General features: G+C 45.3%; 1 protein-coding gene across 7 annotated transcripts in view; it reads left to right on the forward strand.

Annotated features, from left to right (window-relative positions):
* Nucleotides 1-17,483, forward strand: part of roq (RING finger and CCCH-type zinc finger domain-containing protein roquin) — a 99,793-nt gene that overhangs the window by 26,638 nt on the left and 55,672 nt on the right. For 5 of the 7 annotated variants that reach the window (XM_089584854.1, XM_089584853.1, XM_089584852.1 and 2 more), the window contains exons 6-7: nucleotides 1,086-1,374; nucleotides 9,641-9,676. In XM_089584854.1, the coding sequence (XP_089440980.1) occupies nucleotides 1,086-1,374; nucleotides 9,641-9,676 (325 nt within the window). The remainder of the gene's footprint in view (nucleotides 1-1,085; nucleotides 1,375-9,640; nucleotides 9,677-17,483) is intronic. The other 2 variants (XM_089584856.1, XM_089584858.1) reach the window with 1 other exon arrangement.

A 17,483-nucleotide genomic window follows, 5' to 3' on the forward strand; every position in this document is an offset into this window, starting at 1 on the left:
CTGCAATCACTTTTGCACACTGAGGCCACATTGGCTGTGTGGCCCTGCTGGCACTGCTAGCCATGTGAAGACGCTGTAAAACTGCGCGGCTGGAGGAACATGATGTGCGGTGTGGGTAGCCTTCAGTGTGGCAGCCCCATTTTTCTCGCAACACTGCTGTCATGCGGGGAAGCCAGTGTTCAGTACACTTCTTTTTGTGTGGTGAAGTTAACCTAGATGATAGAAAGCTATTGGTGGCTCTTGTCAGACGTACATCATTCACTTTGCTGCTGAAGGGCGCAGTGAAAATCAACTGCACCTTAATGTTTGTGAAAGATTATTGTGTTCATGTGGTATGAGTAACATGATTAGGCCTCCTATGGTAGGCAGTGGCTAGTTCCTAGGTGTCGTCAGCCTCCTATGTGAAACAGGCTATGCACCCGATGGAGTGGTGCGTTACCAGTATGCCAGTGCGTGGTAACGTCGCTGCAGAATGTGTGTTCCAGCACTGGTGTACTGTGTTCTTACTTATTTATTGCTGTGTTTTATGTATTTGACTATTTTGCGATCACCTTCGAATTTGATATTCAGGATCAACTGTATTTGATGGGACTTTTTTTTTTTTTAATATGTGCTTTTATTTCTCCTTTTTTGTCCCTGTGCTCGAGTAGCATTGTGAAAATGTTGCAGTCAGTTTAAAATTTCTACTGTCAGTGCTGAATAACTGATGTACAGATATTCTATATGCAGGTAAGCTGTGCTTTATTTCACAGCATTTGCAAATCGGTGCACAAATTTTCATGTATGGCACAATGATATCGCAGTGGAAGCTTGTTAATTTGAACTTCATTAATATGATTTTTGGATGATTTGAACTATATACAGTAAAGGTGTCTACCTCATTGCTTCAAAAAAGTGCCATTGACAGACATGCTAAAGCAGGTGTGCATCATTATGAGAGTCAGGCTGTCGCAACTACTAGGCTGTCGGCTTGGAACTTGCAGCCTTCTGCTCTGTAGCAGAGTGGGCCATCATAGCAGGTTGTAGGAGGTTCTCTGAATCTGTGTACGCCAAGCCCCACCTCCTCTCCTTCCCCACGGGTGCAGATGGTGCCGCACCAACCTGGGAGGAGCTCAGTCGGTGTGTGCTGGCAGCCCGTGCCTGCCTGCAGGGACTGGTGGCCTTCCTGGGGGCCTTTGGTGGCCGCCGGGCCAATGGGGGGGGGGCACCCTCCTCCCCCGGCAGGGGCGGCCGGCCAGACGGGGGCAGCCCCGGCCATGCCCCCGGGGGTGGCCCCCGCTACAAGACCAGCCTGTGTCGCGATGTGGCCCAGCGGGGCTCCTGCCCCCGGGGGGCCCACTGCACCTTCGCCCACTCCCAGGAGGAGATGGACAGGTAAACACCTTGCTTGGCACTTGGCCCCGCAAGGATACTTTGCTGAACCACTTTTTGTTTGCCATTTTTCAGACAGTAGGAGACAATTTGTAGCTATATTGAAAGCTAGAAGAGTGCGAGAAAGAATTGCAGTAAACTGAGCTTGTCTGGATGCAGTCAGTCCTGGGTGTATATAATAATTGTTCGTATCGAATAGTCAGACTGTCTCCTTGAAAATTCCATGCAAAGGTATGGCACTATAGTTCGCATTTATTGAACTCACGTTCGGTAGAACATTCGCTGCATCAAACTGCGCGCCACGCCCCTGCAAGTGATGCTCCTCCTGACGGCACTCCCAGAATCCCTTTTCATGCGTCAAACTGGGATGGCTGCACAGCCTTGAACACCTGCCACCAACAACTTCTTCAGGTTTGATACCATATACAGTCGAACCTCGATGTAACGAACCTCAATGTAACGAAATTCGCGATGTAACGCATTTTTTTCATTTCCCAATCACTTCTCCATTGAAAACCATGTATTTTTTTTCGCGATTTAACGAAGTAATTTTGCTCCGCACTTTCGATGTAACGAAGTCCTTGCGCATCGCATGCATGTGCCAGGAGCTACCTTGACAATCGAATGAGAGCTAAAAGTTTAGCCGAGACGAAACGCAGTTTGTATTTGCCCTTTTACGCGCCAATTTTGCCGGCAGTGTAGGAATCTGCGAGAACGTACCGCCGCGCCATCTGTCGTGCGCATACAAAGCCCGCGGCATGGAAGTTTCAAGACGCGCCGCGCCATGACGCCACTGGCGAGCTGTAGACTCTGAACGTGAAAGCGCAAACCGGAATTTTCTTGCAGCGTCCGTTCGTTTTTTTTTGTTTTTTTTTTGCGTGTGATGTTCTCGTAGACAACAACAAAAAAAAGTCTTCAGTGTTGACAAACTCGTGGAGCTAGTGTGGTCGTACCTTTAAAATGGGTGAGCGGCGAAAAAAAAAAAAAAAAAACGTGCCCTGGCAGAGGAGGCGAGTGGCGAAGGGGGTAGAGGGGAGGCGTGGCGTGGGAGGCGCGCGCGGTGCATTCTGGGTGGGCGGCTTCGGCGCGCTCTCGGCGCGGCCCGCGCGAAATGCAGCCGGCTGCATTCCGCGCCGGGCGCCGTCAGAGCGCGCCGGTAGCCGCCGAACACGCTGGCGATCGGGCGCCGCTGTTTCGCAGACGTGACGTCGCCGTGCCGCGCGCGCACGTGCGCTCGCGCTACGTCGGAGTATAACCGCGCCGCGAGCACAATCCCATCGCGCCGGCATGAGCGGTGCGAACATTTTTCTTTATTTTTCTCTGATGCGTCCCCGGCTGCAAATGTTCAATGCTGATGATGATGATACCAGTAGCGACATCTTGTGGCGGCTTTCAGTACTAGGCGCTGCGCTCGTTCTTTTGCTATGCGCACACGGAGAAAAATGATGCCGTCGCGGTGTTTGCTATCACTCATTATGCTCCTGATGTGGAAAAAAACATCCGGTGCCCTTGTTAGCGATACTATTACTCGATTTTCTTGCGTATTTCCTCAATAAGTGATTTACAAGTTCCCATCAACAAGCAGTGTTCCTGAACCAGTTATACTTTATTTTGACAGCTGAAACATGGGAACCTCGACGTAACGAAATTCGCGATGTAACGAAATTTTCGGCTGCAAGTAGGACTTCGTTATATCGAGGTTCAACTGTATAGTACTCGTGTAAGGGCTGCACTTTTTTTCCACTGTTTTGATGGGGTGCTTGCCCTTACACGGGACTGGCATTTTTCTGTAAAATTTTTCAGACTATGGTGGAGCCTCGATTACGCGTCCCTTTTTTCACGGGCTTGGAGCCAAGGGCGTCCGCAGAACTTTTTCCAGGGGGGTGCACCCGATGGCCGGTTATGGGGGAGGCGGCAGCTATGTAGTTGTTTTCTACTAGTGCATAAATAATATCCGTAATTCCAAGGGGGGGCAACCGCCCCCCCCTGCCCCCCCTTCCGGACGCCCATGCTTGGAGCCTTCTCATGTGGCTTCATAGCATTTTCGCATTTTCAGCAAATCGACCTTCGGATAATCCGGCTGTTTCTCCGGTGCCTTGAACTCTGCATTATGAGGTTTTACTAGTCATCATGTTTTTTTCACTTGCCACTCGTGTCATTTTACGGATTTCATTTTGCAAGATCACACTACAGGTTGGATACTATTATGCTTTCTAATCAAGTATTTGTTTTGCATTTCTGTTTTTTTTTTTTGAAGCGAAAGCTTCACTACGGGACCTCGGGCTTCAATCGCGGACTGTGTAAATTTGATCTTCGGCTAAGTTAGAGGTCAAACCATGAAAAAGAGAAAAAGAAATTGAATCAATATCCATGACTGGGAGTCCAACTCGCGGCTGAGCGAACAGATCCCCTTTAAGGGCTGCTCAGGGAGACCACTAGGCTATCGCTGCAGCCAACACGCGTCGTGTTAAACTGCACCACACTGTCCCGCTGTGCATTGGAGTGCGTCGTCTTCATCAACTTCCATCTGCTCCGTCCCGCGGCACTGCCTGCTCACTGTCCTCTTCTACATAGCACAAATTTGTGCTTTCGCTCCGGTTCTAATGTAGTAAACATCCTCTGTAGTTTTTTTTTATATGGTGCTGAGTCGGTCTAGTTTTGTCTATCTTTGTTGCAAAGACCATGCACGGTTTAAAAAAAAGAAATACACGAGTGATAGCATTTACGTGTGTCATTTTCTGAAATATCTTTTCATACTGAACAGATATTCAGTATTCAAAGCCTTTTTTTCTCTTCATGTTCGTATTCGATTCGAAATTTGAAAATTTCAGTATTTGCACACCGATGGTTATTATTTGACTGAATATTCAAAATTATTGAATATTCACACATCTATAGTAAACCATTGTTTACTTAAAGTCGCGAAAGCGAAGAAAAATTGAGATTATGGAGTTTTGGCATAAGTGAGGTGCCAGGAATTTCATTGTACTGGTCCTGCATTTCATAAAAGGCTTCTTTCCAGCTTTGTTTTGAAATGCACTCTGTTATACAAACTTGTCACTTATTAATGCGCTGGCATTACTGATCATGGGGAGCAATTTCAGCCATCTGTGTGTGGTCCTTCTGCGTCGCACACACAGAAAAAAACACAGAAAAAAAAATTCACGAACCCGGGAATTTCTTGTGGGGAGTAAATACGGAATCTTATAGCCACGACAAGCGCCATGTTACTTGATGGATAAAGGGGAACATAGTCTGTGTGGCAAGGCAGCAGCGGGGATGGCGGAACTTTCCATGATGTCATCCTAGGTGGCCTGAGCACACAGAAGTTGGATGGCGTATACAAACTCCTCCTTCGTTGACGTCATGGAATGGAAAGCTACCGCACGGTCTCTTATAAAACCTCCGCGCGTCGCCCAGTCTCGCCGGTCTCATGCCAAACATGGACCAGGGAAAATGGGCAGTGTCTTGGCATGTCTGAAACAGTGTCTTAAACACGCCACTGGTGCGAATAAAAGCAACAGAAGAAGAAGAATGATGCAGTGTGAACAAGACACTGCTCAATTTTTGCTTGTTGAAGCATGACAGGAATTTGATCACTGAAGCATGCTCCATATTGTTCGGGCCTCATTGTACATCCAGAACACACCTGACAGGAGAATTGATTTGCCAGTGGTAGTGTTTGAGCTGAACAAGAGGGGTTATTGTATTGTTTTTGATGCGGATTTGGAGGTATTTTGATTTAGGAAAATTACATACATGCTTGCTGCAGAGAAATTGCTATAATGCTGCATTGAAATTTTCTTCAGTGAGCTTATGCCTAAGGCCCGTAGTTTCCCACGGTCCTATTAAAAATCGTGGATTTTAGCATTTTCACAGAATTTTATGTTAAGAGCCACATTCTTTTTTTTTTATGGTAATGTGTTTGTAGGCATCAGTGTGAATTATAGAATGGTGGGAATTTGATTATTTTAACCACCAGAACTCTCTTGAAGCATACAGTCTGGTGATGAACGAAGTTGTGCTGATGCCTTGATGCTTGCACCCACATCCGCTCAAGCAGGCTGTCACTACGATTCTGGCAGCAATGGGCCCACTCGCTTCTATGGGATGAGCTACAATACTGGCATCTGTCAAAATTACTGTTGCCCCGGATTCGCACAAATATAATTTGCATTTTTTTGCTTTGGTCACCTGCTTTAGAAAGCATCTGGTATATTATATATGGAAGCTGACTGCGAATATTTTCTTCCCTGTTCTTTGAGATACCCACAGTGAGCTCACCCAACAGGCTTGTCAGGTGCGAGGAAAAGCCAATTTCTTGACAGACCTGGCCATTGAGGCAAAGCATATGGGCGCTGCTGCACGAAAGGCTGCATGCTTGGGAGGCCTCCTGCAGAATATTGCAGATTCATTTTCTCGTGCCATGACCCACCAGACTGGCTGATGAGGAGAAGGATGCGAGTTTGCTTTACACCCTGAAAAAGGGGTAGCAGTGCTCTTGCGCAACGCTACCACTTAGCAGAACATGTGCAAGAATTGAGCAGGATTTGACTAAGCAGTTGCATGTTGCATTTTTTTCCTTCCTTTACTATTTAGCAAAAAGTTTCAAGAAAGGCGATACAGAAAGTAAGTTGTCAGTAAGTGGCAACGATGCATGCATTGGGCAGTTGTTGGGGTCAGCATGCTGTCCAGCCTCGGCTGTGGTCTGTTTGAAGAGTGCAAAATATTCCAGACAAGATGCCTAAAATGGAGAACCGTCCCAGACATGGCAGAAGCTTCAGAGTGTGACTGTGATCGTTCCAGAATGATCTACTCATGTCTTGCATAGCAAGAAAAATAGGAAGACTTGATGCAGGCAGTGATAAAATAAAAAAAACCCACCAACTCGACCTCTCTCCGTTTCCCCGCTGCCCTCTCCCTAAGTTCTCTTTCCTTCCCTCTTCCTCTGATCATTTCCCTCTCTCCACTTGGCCTCCTTCCCCAAGGTTTTGCACGCTGCCAACACTGGAGCTTTTTACTCTAATGGAAGCTCTAATGCCAGCACATTAAAGGCAAACATAATTAACCTTCGCGGCATTACCCCTCTCTTAGAGAAGCATTTGCCCGACACATAGAAAAGCCAAGAGCAAACGAAGAAAGGTAAAGAATCTGAGCATTGGTGTCCATTAGCACACATACCACAGTTTGAAACATTTGACATGCACGCTGAGGGCCATTTGATTTTGCCAGGGTCATGTTCAGGGGCATGGCTGCATTCATTGAAAGCTTGAGGGGCTTCGACTGAAGATCAGACTGAAGAGTAATGATTGCTCGACGCTAGTGAAGCACCTAAGATAACTTTCCTAAAACATTGAGAACAGCCCCAAACATTGTACAGGCTGTTGCATGTGACCATGACTGTTCCAGAGGTGTCTGGTCACATTTCATGTAGGCAACAGAAAGTGATAAGGCTGCTTGCAAGCAGCAATAAACAAAGAGTATTGGAAACAAGTGTACGAAAGTTTCATGGCAGTATCAAGTTACTCTCTCCTGTAATAATGCTAATAATGCATTGAGGTATGTAGTGATTTAGTTCATGTTTGCATTTCAATTCTCACCCACTGTACGTGTCTAGGGTGACCACAAAGTGAACAAGGGAGGGGAAACCTCAGGGTGCTTGCCAGAGTTTTCGACTAGCGGACTTGTCTTTGTTCGAGCAAAGCAAAAGTTGGCAGGGTTTAAATAGGCTTATCCCTCCGAGGAGGAAGGAGAGGAGGGTGTGAGGTGGGAATGGCGTTAGGATAGGAAGATTGAATCTTGTCCAGGCATGGTGGCTATTTAAGGTTGACTAACCAGTTCACCTGCAACACTCTGAAAAGAAAAAGGCCAGCTCAGCAGAAAGGAATCTGGGGGAGTGGAGCGTAGAGAGAGAGCGAGCGTGGGCTTGAACGGCTGTGTGTCCAGCTACGACAGCTGGCTTGGTATGACTGTCTGCGTTGACCTGAAAAACTCGGATAAGGAATTAGTCAGCATGGAGGCACGAAGTACCATTGAAAAAATAAAACTAAATAAAAAAAATAAAGGAAAAGAGAAAACATGGGGGCGATTTCACAGAAAGCATGAAAGGAGGGGGTGAGGGGAATGGGGAAGCCAAGTGTTCCTGAGAAATGGTGGCAAGAGAAGCCGGGCACAGGCTAAAGACTAAATTGAACAAAGAGAGAGAGAAAAAAAAATTGTCATTGAGGGGTTAAAGGACGGGTCGGGGCGGAAGGGCATGGTGAAAGATACGATAAGTGGCGGTATGAAGTGCTGGTTAAATGCTCTGACCATTTACAAGACCTGTTTATGCCAGTGCCAGAATGTACCTGAGAGGTTTTAAGTTTCCTCTGGACATGTTAATCCCTGCTGGTCGTAAGGTATTAAATTTGTGAATTAGGTATGCCTCTCTGTATTTTCTGTCCCTTGCAAATTTGAAGCCTGATTGAAGAATGAGCAGTTTAAATTCATCGAAGTTGTGACCACATTGATTAAAATGTCCCGTCATTGCCTTTCTGTAGGTTCCTTGCTGTGTCAGCTTGGTGACCATTTAGTCTGGCACTCATTGATTGGCCGGTTTCTTCGATATGTTGTTTCTGACGAGGAATATTGAAGCATGTAGATGAAGCGCAGTTAAAGCTAATCTTTATATCAAAGCTGAAGTCGCTTGCAATGCTTCTAACAGTAGTGTTGCTTTGTAAATGCTTGCATGTCTTGTATCTAGATCGAGAGCATGGGCTGGTGGGGTATCTTATCACGCCTAGCATGTACTAGGATACTTTTCAGGTTTGCATTGCATCTGTATGTTACCCTTGGTGCGTCAGGAAATATTTTCTTCAGACGATCGTTGCCATTTAATATAGGGTGGTATTTTCGCAGAATATTGTTTCTGTGCGGAATGGCGTTCGAGCATTTTGTTATAGGTGCAGGAGGCCACTCACTGTTGGCTTTTGTTCGTGTTTATGTACCTCGCCTTGTTTTAGAGTGACTACTCGTTTTAAAGCATTATTAAGGGAGTTCTGAGGATGGTTCCTACTGGTTAGGGTGTTTTTTAGTGAGTGGAGGAGTTTCAGATAGTCATCGTCATCGGTACATTTCTTCTCAGGCGCGTTGCCTGTCCTACAACTATGCCTTGCTTACAGTGTCTTGGATGAGGGCTAGTGAAATCTAAGTATTGCTGTCGGCCGGTAGGCTTCCTGTGGAGTGTGGTTTTAAGCTTGCTATTTTCTAAATGGACAATAGTGTTGAGAAAATTGATTTGCGTTGTAGAGTAATGGATGATAAATTTAATGCTAGAGTGGAAGGAATTAAGGTGCGAGACGAATGCTTTTAGGGCCTCAGATTCGTGTTCCCATATAATCCGTGTTCCCATCAGGATGGGATTTGTTGGCGCATCATGTTGCAGCTTTCATATTCCAGTTGGGTGCATTCTGAGACACATTTAAGGCAGTTCTGGAACATTTGCTGGAGGTGTTGTTTCATTACTTGAACTGTCTGCCTGAAATGTTGACTGTCTGCCGCTGTTTCAGCTTGTTTTTCTCACTGGAGTATCTTTTAATTAGCCGGCACAAACTTTGTTGTGGGTTGATGGGATTCAAAGCTGTTGGGACCTTTGCAGTGTCTGTAGCATACATGCAAGACTTCATCACTTTTTCATTGTTGACTATATTGTTAATGCATGGCAAATGTGAAAGATAGTGATTACAAAGAAAACATCAATACCAAAGTGAAGGGTGTACATTCTAGTCAATTTCTGTTTATTACCTTTAGTTAGCCATTCCCATACATAGTGGTCATTTCTGTTTTTCTCAGTTATATCGTGCAGACTTTACGAATGCTCAAAGGCATCACTCATGGTAGTGTTTGCTCTCATTTTCAGCATGCATTAGCACTGATATGTTACAAACCAGCCTGAGTATAGCACGTCTTCTTTAATCTGCAGTGTGGCACATTAATGTATTTGCATCTTGACGTAGTCTTCTGCTTCCCTACTTGCACTTGGTAGTGACATGTGATGTGCTGTCACCTGTTGGCCAGTACAAGTGCAGTACAGTTATCGGAAAGGAAGAAGTTTGTAGTTGTGTGCGTAGCTCATGTATCCTTATTGCAGCATTTTATTTTACATTTTTGCCAGCCGATTATTTTATTCGCGTCAAGAAGTCTGGTTCAGAAAGTAAGTCTAGTGATGAGGAGTCTTAAACGGTTAGTTCAAAGGTGATACCATGGTCTCTTGTTCTCTTGCAATGAACAGAAAATCGCCTCCCTACCAAGATGACCGATTTGGAAAGTAAGTCGAGTTTTTGTTGCCTGAAATATGTCTGGGCATACTGATAAAATGCAATGTGTTAACATGTTATGGTTTTTTCTTACTGTTTAATGGCAACTGCATAGGTTTTAGAAATCGACGAGCTTAAAATGGTTGAATGTGGGCAACTTGCAGGTAAAGCATGCGAAGTCCTTTTGGGCTGGCGTTTGAAATGTTGGTGTAATCACCGATTAAAATTGAGACTGCCTTCAAGCTTCTCTGCAATGCACAACGCCACATTGGGGGCACATGATGACATCATTGCATCGAAGGTATTGGTTCAACGCATAAACACCTGCTTTGAAGGAAAAAAAAACAAATGCCACCGAAGGTAAAGCCCGCCGAACGTTGTTTGGCAGCATCCAACGAGGCATGGCAGGATGTGGCTGATGGGAGCGGTAATTTTAAATCATATCTTCTGTGACGTCACGCTAAACTTCTCCACACTTCTGGTGTTTTGAGGAAAAGTGCAAAATTCAGTTGTCGATTACATCACTATTTTAAATGCTAGTGCAAAAAAAACTTGGCATGCTTTATTTACAGCCTATATAGATTTGAATCCTTGAATATCGCAAAATTCTCAAAAAATTGATGCAGTTGCCCTTTAAAAAAAGTGCTCATCACGAATAGTTCAGATAATAAGTTGTGCGACTGCCTTCTGTAAGCGTGGGTTTGTGGGCTGGTCTACAGGTTTGCTTATGTACGAAGGTTTGGACTTGCAAGCTGGTGTACTCAGCTGTGGTGAGCTCAGACTGGGAAATGGAGCTCAGACTGAAAGGCTGGGAAATGGTTGTGCAAAATGTTTGAATTAGCCAAAGGTTCGAGTTGTCAAATGACGTTGGAAAAGCTGTGAACTGCCTGTAGCACAGTAAATTTATTCGGTGAAAGACTGGGCAAGGTTGTGCATTTTGAGATGCGGCATAGACTATTTTTCATGTTTCCATCAATGCTTTACTGTGTGCGTGCAGTCGGGAGCATTGAATTATAACTCCAAAATTGTGAGGGCCTTCCGCATCTTTCATGGTACAACGTAGTAGAGCTGCACCGTTACCACGTCACACTCCTCGGAAACAACGCTGTCGCTTGTGAGAAGGCTTCACCGCACAAAACGTGGAATGGCACGTGACGAGCACACAGTTTAGGTGCACTGGACGACTGGAACCACGCGGATGGAAGTGAAAAAATGCTTAGTGATGCACAGAGGCGAGAGCAAAAAAAGAAAAGTGGCTGGGAAAGAAAACACTAGCGACACACCATTCAGGGCCAGGAACAGTGCTCAGCTGGGTTAACATGAACATGGCTGACCACGTGCTTTTGTCGATGATGGATGGATGAATGGATGGATAGATGGACGGACGGACAGACGGGCAGGTGGGAGTGTGGGTTGGATGCATGATATGAAATTTCGACTCTCTAAAAAATGTCAACCTTTTTTCTCTGCGTATTTAACCCACCCCCAAATTGGTGTCAACTTTTCAAAAATTGGGTTCATTACATGAGTAAATGCGGTATTATGTTCAGATACATCTCAGTTTGCAGTGAAGCTCTGCCCACATTCAGGACTGCCCCCCCCCCCCCCCCTCTCCTCTCCTCCCTCTCTGTGACAGTTTCTCCTGTGAGAGAAAGTAGACACTTGTGATTAGCTTCTTCTTTATTTAGCAGGGAAAGCTTTAACAAGACGCTATTTTAAGCTACAGAATTTTGATGCGGCGAAGAGTCTGTTGGTTGTGACAGCAATGTCTGCTCACGTCTATATTAGGCCAAAAAAATTAACTTTCAGTCAAAAAACGATTTCCGCAGTATTATTGGTGTTTATTTTAGCCTCACAAATTGAACTTTTGGACTGCACAGAGTCTGAAATATCGGTCATGAATATGTACATGTTCCTATAACGTGTGCGATGATTCCTCAACGAAATCAGAAATATCGCGCAAGTCTGAATTGTTGGGGTCCGAAAAGTCAGTCTCCTGCAGTATTTGTTTCCTTGGAAGCTAGAGCAGACAGTGCGACACTGACACCTGGTTTTCCATGTAGTCCGCCTTATTGGTTGTGCATTTTTGTCAGTGTAGAACTGCGGCCAGATTCTCGCGTGGTTGGCTTTGGCTTATTTGATTGGCCGGTGCTGCGACTGTCATGACTACAGCCAGTCTCGTCAGCCAAAGCCAACCACACAAGAATCTGGTCTTGGATTTCTATGCTGTGCCTTTAGACTGTTTCGGTACCTTCCGCGGTTGTTCAGTGCTGTGTCATTCGGCTACTGATCCCAAGGTCATGGGATCAAATCCTGGCCACGACAGTGCATGTTAAAGAACCCTATGTTGTCTGAATTAATCCGTAGCCTTCCACTATGGTGCTCCTCATAGCCCATGTGTCGCTTCGAGATGGTTTAACCCCTCATTCTAGACCACGCCATACACTGCATCACACGCCATGTCACACTAGGCCACATCACATCAGGCTACATCACACCACACCACACTAAACACAACACTACATGCTGCACTGCACAGCACAGCACACCCCACACACCACACTGCTACTGCAGCGGCGGCCTAGTGGTTTGGGTATCCGCCTCACGCATGGGAGGTGCAGGGTTCGATCCCCAGTGGGGTGCCCACCTGTGATACAGTGGGTATAAGCTTTCCTCTGGCTGTATGCTTGGCTCCTTTGGAGCGAAACACTTTGAACATGGGTCTTTGACCCCACCTTGCATAGACGAAAGAATACCGTGTGCCATGGCACACTTTGGCCGAAGCTACCTTTGCGTAATTAAAATTCATCATCATCATCATCATCATCAACATTCTGCAGGTGTTTGAAAATGTGAATTGGTTCACTGCTTTTTTCATCCAGGAATTAAGGTGCCCACGTTTTCTTCATGCTACAGTGTGACAAAGTTTACCGGATATGCTTTGTGGGAAATTTCAAACTTTGCAGGCATATTGTGCCAGCATAATTGAATAGCAAGTGCTACCTTGAGAGTGACCCATGTGAATCTGCTGCCAAAAGTTTTTGGAACACATTAGCGGAAAAACCTAATTTCATTGCCATCTTTGCATGCAACCTTGAATAGATATATGCCGCCTAATTACACAGCGCGCAAAGAAATTAAATTTTTTCGTCAAAGTCTCATTTGATAAACACCTGATGGCAGGTATAAGCCTGAAGACAACATTAAGAATAAAAATGATAGCACCTTATTCGCTTTCTTGCTGTTAACAGAAAAGTGCTGGTCTATCAAGAATACCGATGCAGAAAGTAAGTTAATGCAGCATAATGGTACCATTATGTGTGCAGCAAAGTGTAAGATGGTAGTGTTTTCATTGTATTTCTTTGCTGTAAGCAGGAAATTGCTGGTTCATCAAAAGGGCCGCATTGCAAAGGCTGTTCAGTGAGTGTCACCATCTGGACTGTAACTTTTTTTGTAAGTGGTGGAATTGTAAGGTACTGCATTCAAATGAAAATTGAGAGTATTCTTTCTCCCGGTCGCTTTTATTCGAGGGGGTCTCCACTAGTGGTGGTGCACTTCCACTGCTGGTGCACTGGTCTCTGCATTCTGCTGCAGAAGAATGAGGGCCGCCGTTTTGCCTCACCTGCCTTTGCGTCTGACAAAGCACTCACCAGTGTAGTGCACCATGGGTGTTGAACGCATGCTCTCGTTATCATCTGGCAGCATTGCAGATGCACCAGTGTTGATAGTGCGCAGCCACTGCTGGGGCGACTATTCTTTCATGAGAGGGAAATATTCTCACAAAAGAGTACATTCTACACCTTCATTTGGATGGGGAATTATTCACTTCCATCACGTGGTAGAAAAGTTACAGGCCAGAGGGCAAAACTTTTTGAATAGCCCTCTTACAAGCATGAGGCGGCACCTTTGGCAGGCATGCTGTTTCATGTGCTTGTAAGCCGTTCATACAGGTTTGGAAGCTGTTGTTTCACACTTGTAGCGGTACTGAAAAGGAAATGCTCTTGCAAACGAGAACATTGCGTGCTTGTATTTGAACATGGCATCTTTTAGTTCCATCACCTAAAGGAGTATAGACACCTAATTCTGGGTGCATGTTTTCTATTTCGTCATGATGCATACGGCATTACAGTAGAACCCCTCTATAGTAAACTCTGTTATAGTAAAAACTCGGATATAGTAAAGTGAAGGTGCGGTCCCATTTTGCCTTCCTTTGATGACTGTACATTTTTTTGGGGGGTTACAGTAGAGATTTTTTTATGAAGAAACAGCTATAGTAAAGAGCATCTGGCCATGGGGATGTACCTTCCGCGGAATGATGCCATTGTGGCATGCACGAAGTCAAGGATCGCGAGGCATACAAATACCCGAGTAGGATAAAATGGCCCCCTTTGAGGTGGCTTTACTACCAAGCTCAAAAGCTGCGAGGAGAAGCCAACTTTTGAAGATCTTGAGGCCGTGAGGCAAAGCACGCGGCATGCATGGTAAAAGTGAGGCTGGCTTTGAATGTAGAAAGAAGGCGGCATGCGTTGCTGAGAAAGGAAATCCAGTAAATGTGCAGTAAGGACTAGAAAAGGTAAGAAAAGGGTGTGCGTTCGTAGCACAGCAGCACAAAATAATAGGGAAGAAGCGGCAAGAAGCGGAGGTGCAGCGGCACTGTGGAGGCGATTCTGCAGCCTGTGACTTTGTCGTGCACGTTTCTTAACTACTGCCTCTAAAGTGACACTGAAGCCACAGAAGACAATGCCATGATAATGGAAAGCTTTGGTTTCCACATGGAATCAAACTCGCTTTATTTTTGTTGCCATGTTGTATTCGTCTAAATGTTGTCTTGTCTTGCACAAGACAAGCAATGTCGTAACCACTGTGGTGGCTTAGTGGTTATGACGCTCGGCTGCTGACCCGAAAGACGGGGGTTCAGTCCTGGCCACAGCGGTTGCATTTCAATGGAGGTGAATTGTTAGAGGCTCGTGCACTGTGCGATGTCTGTGCACAAAAGAACCCCAGGTGGTGAAAAATTGCGGAGCCCTTCACTATGGCGTCCCTCATAGCCTGAGTCGCTTTGGAATCTTAAACCCCCTGCAAACAAAACCATAAATGATGTTGTAAATAAATAATCATCATATAAGGGGACAATAAGAACAGGAGGTAAGGTATTTCCAAGTTTCTTTTATAAACCGACACTTCATGCTTAGTGAGCATCCAGAGAACTTAGAGCCATGCCATCACCAACAACTGATGTAGTAAAGGCCCTGATATAGTAAATGTAGTAAATATTTTCACTGGTCAGAACTACCTTACTATAGAGGGGTTCTGCTATAGTATACATGGTTTAACACATGATATTTGCCTAAAGCCACTAATTAATTTGTAATTGAACTTCTTTGTGAAGCTGTTTTGGTTTCAAAGCCAAAGGATGGCTGTGACATCAAAGTTGTGTAGAGGTCATGCGAGGCACGAAGAAACCGATATAATCGCTGCTTCGTCACTTTAATTCACTACAATGCCAGCCTGCCTCAAGAGCTAGAGTGACAACAAATGCTGACGCAGCGATTGCATTGTGGTTTTTTCATGCCTCACGTGACATACATGGAATTTTGGGGCACAGAGCAGTTGAAACTCGAACCGAAACCGCATGAGAGAAAAATTTGGTTACCATATGTACTCGCATAAGGAATCAACCCCCTCCATTTTTTTCGTTGAGAATTTACTTTTTTTTCAACTGTTAGCTTTTCGTAGCAGGATCATCAGTTTTCACGCCATCCGCAGCGTGCCAAGATGCTGCGCGCCGATAACATCACGGAGTGTCTATCTTTTACCGAGAGCTCCTGCGGGGAGGGTAGGGATACGCTTGGCGAACTTGGCAGAGTGCCAAGACGTTGTGCACCCTTGACAGAAGCACCGCTGGCGGTGGCTAGCTCGGCATGCTGGCTGCCCTACTGTGCTTAGAAAGCTGGCGAGCACTTGAGCATTGGAGAGGAGCGTAGCAGTTTAACCAGAACGCTGTAAAACATCCTCTGCACTGAAATGCTGTGAGGAAGCAGGACCTTCAAACCCCCAAGCGATTTGGCGAGCTCGAGAGCGGGAGCGAAAATGCCTAACCCCTTACCACAGCTAAGGTTTAAACACTCGCATTACGCACTTGTAACCATCCTGCAAATTTTATGGGACAGCGGCAGGAAAGCCCCATGTCGCAGAAAAGCCGGTGTCAGTGTGACGGAAAAATTAGGACTAGTCGATTACGAGAGGCTCCCTAGATGGCACCAGCCGCACCAGTGGTGCATTGGAAACCCCTGATCCTTGGGCCCTCGGGTTGTGAGTCACATGATGATTATAATTGGGAATGAGTGGGCAAGAGTAACTACTATTGTGTCATACTCTTGAAGGTGCACTAAAGAGGAATCTGAGCTCGTCTTTTTACCACGGGAGCTCAGTCTACACACTCTGAGCATTCTTTGCAACTTCGAATTGTTATTATGTGCGGCCGATTTCCCTATTAAATCGGACTAAACGTCTCGGCTCCCACCTTTTTTTTCTAACTGACCTCCGAGAGTAGGAGGAGTCGACCAACGTGGGGAGTTACTTTCAGCCAGTCGCGTGGTGGCTTCACTTTTGCTTTTTTTTTCTTTTTTAGGTTTCCATGAGTAAATAGTTTCAGGCGCAGACTACGTGGCCGCAAATTAGGCCCACGGAAATAAAAATATGCGTTAACTCTTTGCTTTCATCGATCGCTAGACTGATGCTAGAGCGGCAAGCCACCATGCGACTGGCTGAAAAGCACTCAGTGTGTTGGCTGACTCCTCCTCTTTTCGGAGGCGAGTTAAAAAAAAGGTGGGAGCCAAAACGTTTAATTCCATTTAATAGGGAAATCTGTCACACAGGACGAATGTTGCACAGGACATTCGAAGGTTCTTAGAATGCTCAAAGCGTGCAGGTCGAGTTTCCGCGGTAAAAAGATGAGCTCAGAATCCTCTTTGGTGCACCTTTAAAGGCAAAGCTTAAGTGTCCCCCATTTTTTTTAACCCCTTGTAAGAAAACACGCACCTGACCTTCAGGGCCAGTGTTCAACATGTTTGCTTTATCTTGCCGTGGTTGGCCGGCGCCACCGGCTGCCACAAAATTGTTGGATGCCGCCGTGTATAAACATCTTTTAAGTGAACAATGCTAAACACAGGCGACACGAATGCGTCTGATTGCATGCTTTTGTTGGTGATGGACGGACGGGCGGTAATATTTGGCAATTATGGACGGATGTTTGGTATTAAATTTCGATTTTCCCCCAAAAAATGTGTTGAAACTTTTTTTCCAGCTTAAGGAACCCTCCCCCAAATTGATGTAAAATTTTCTAGAAAAAAAAAGTGGGTTTATTCTATGGCATAAATTATTTAAGGGTTGTAGGCAAATATCACCTAGTGATCATGTATAGTAATGTCTTGTGCATCACTACAGAGAAGAAAACATGCCACTAAAGTTAGGTGTCTATGCTTCTTTAATACACATGCCCAGGGGCTAAACTTAGTATACTCCTTGTAAGATTAAAGCTTTGTTCTTGAATGAGCAAAAGAGTTCCAGTATAGTAGTGCATTTTTTTTTTGTTAATTCTCTCTGTTACGAGCTTTCTTCTGCAGATTCTTCACTGTCCAAAGATCCTTGAACTTTGCTGACGATGCTCCTGATTGTGTACAGTTTTGAGATGTCAGTGTCAGTAGCCACAGAAGCAAAGTTTCCTTACGAGATGTTGGCAGTAGTTAGCAGCGTTTGGCTTGTGTGATCTCCCAAACCCAAAACCAAGTTGCATGTGGAGTTTCGAAGCTCTTTGGC

The sequence above is a fragment of the Amblyomma mixtum genome, chromosome 3, assembly GCF_055824585.1.
Source record: "Amblyomma mixtum isolate Tamu chromosome 3, ASM5582458v1, whole genome shotgun sequence".
Classification (NCBI taxonomy): Eukaryota; Metazoa; Arthropoda; class Arachnida; order Ixodida; family Ixodidae; genus Amblyomma; species Amblyomma mixtum.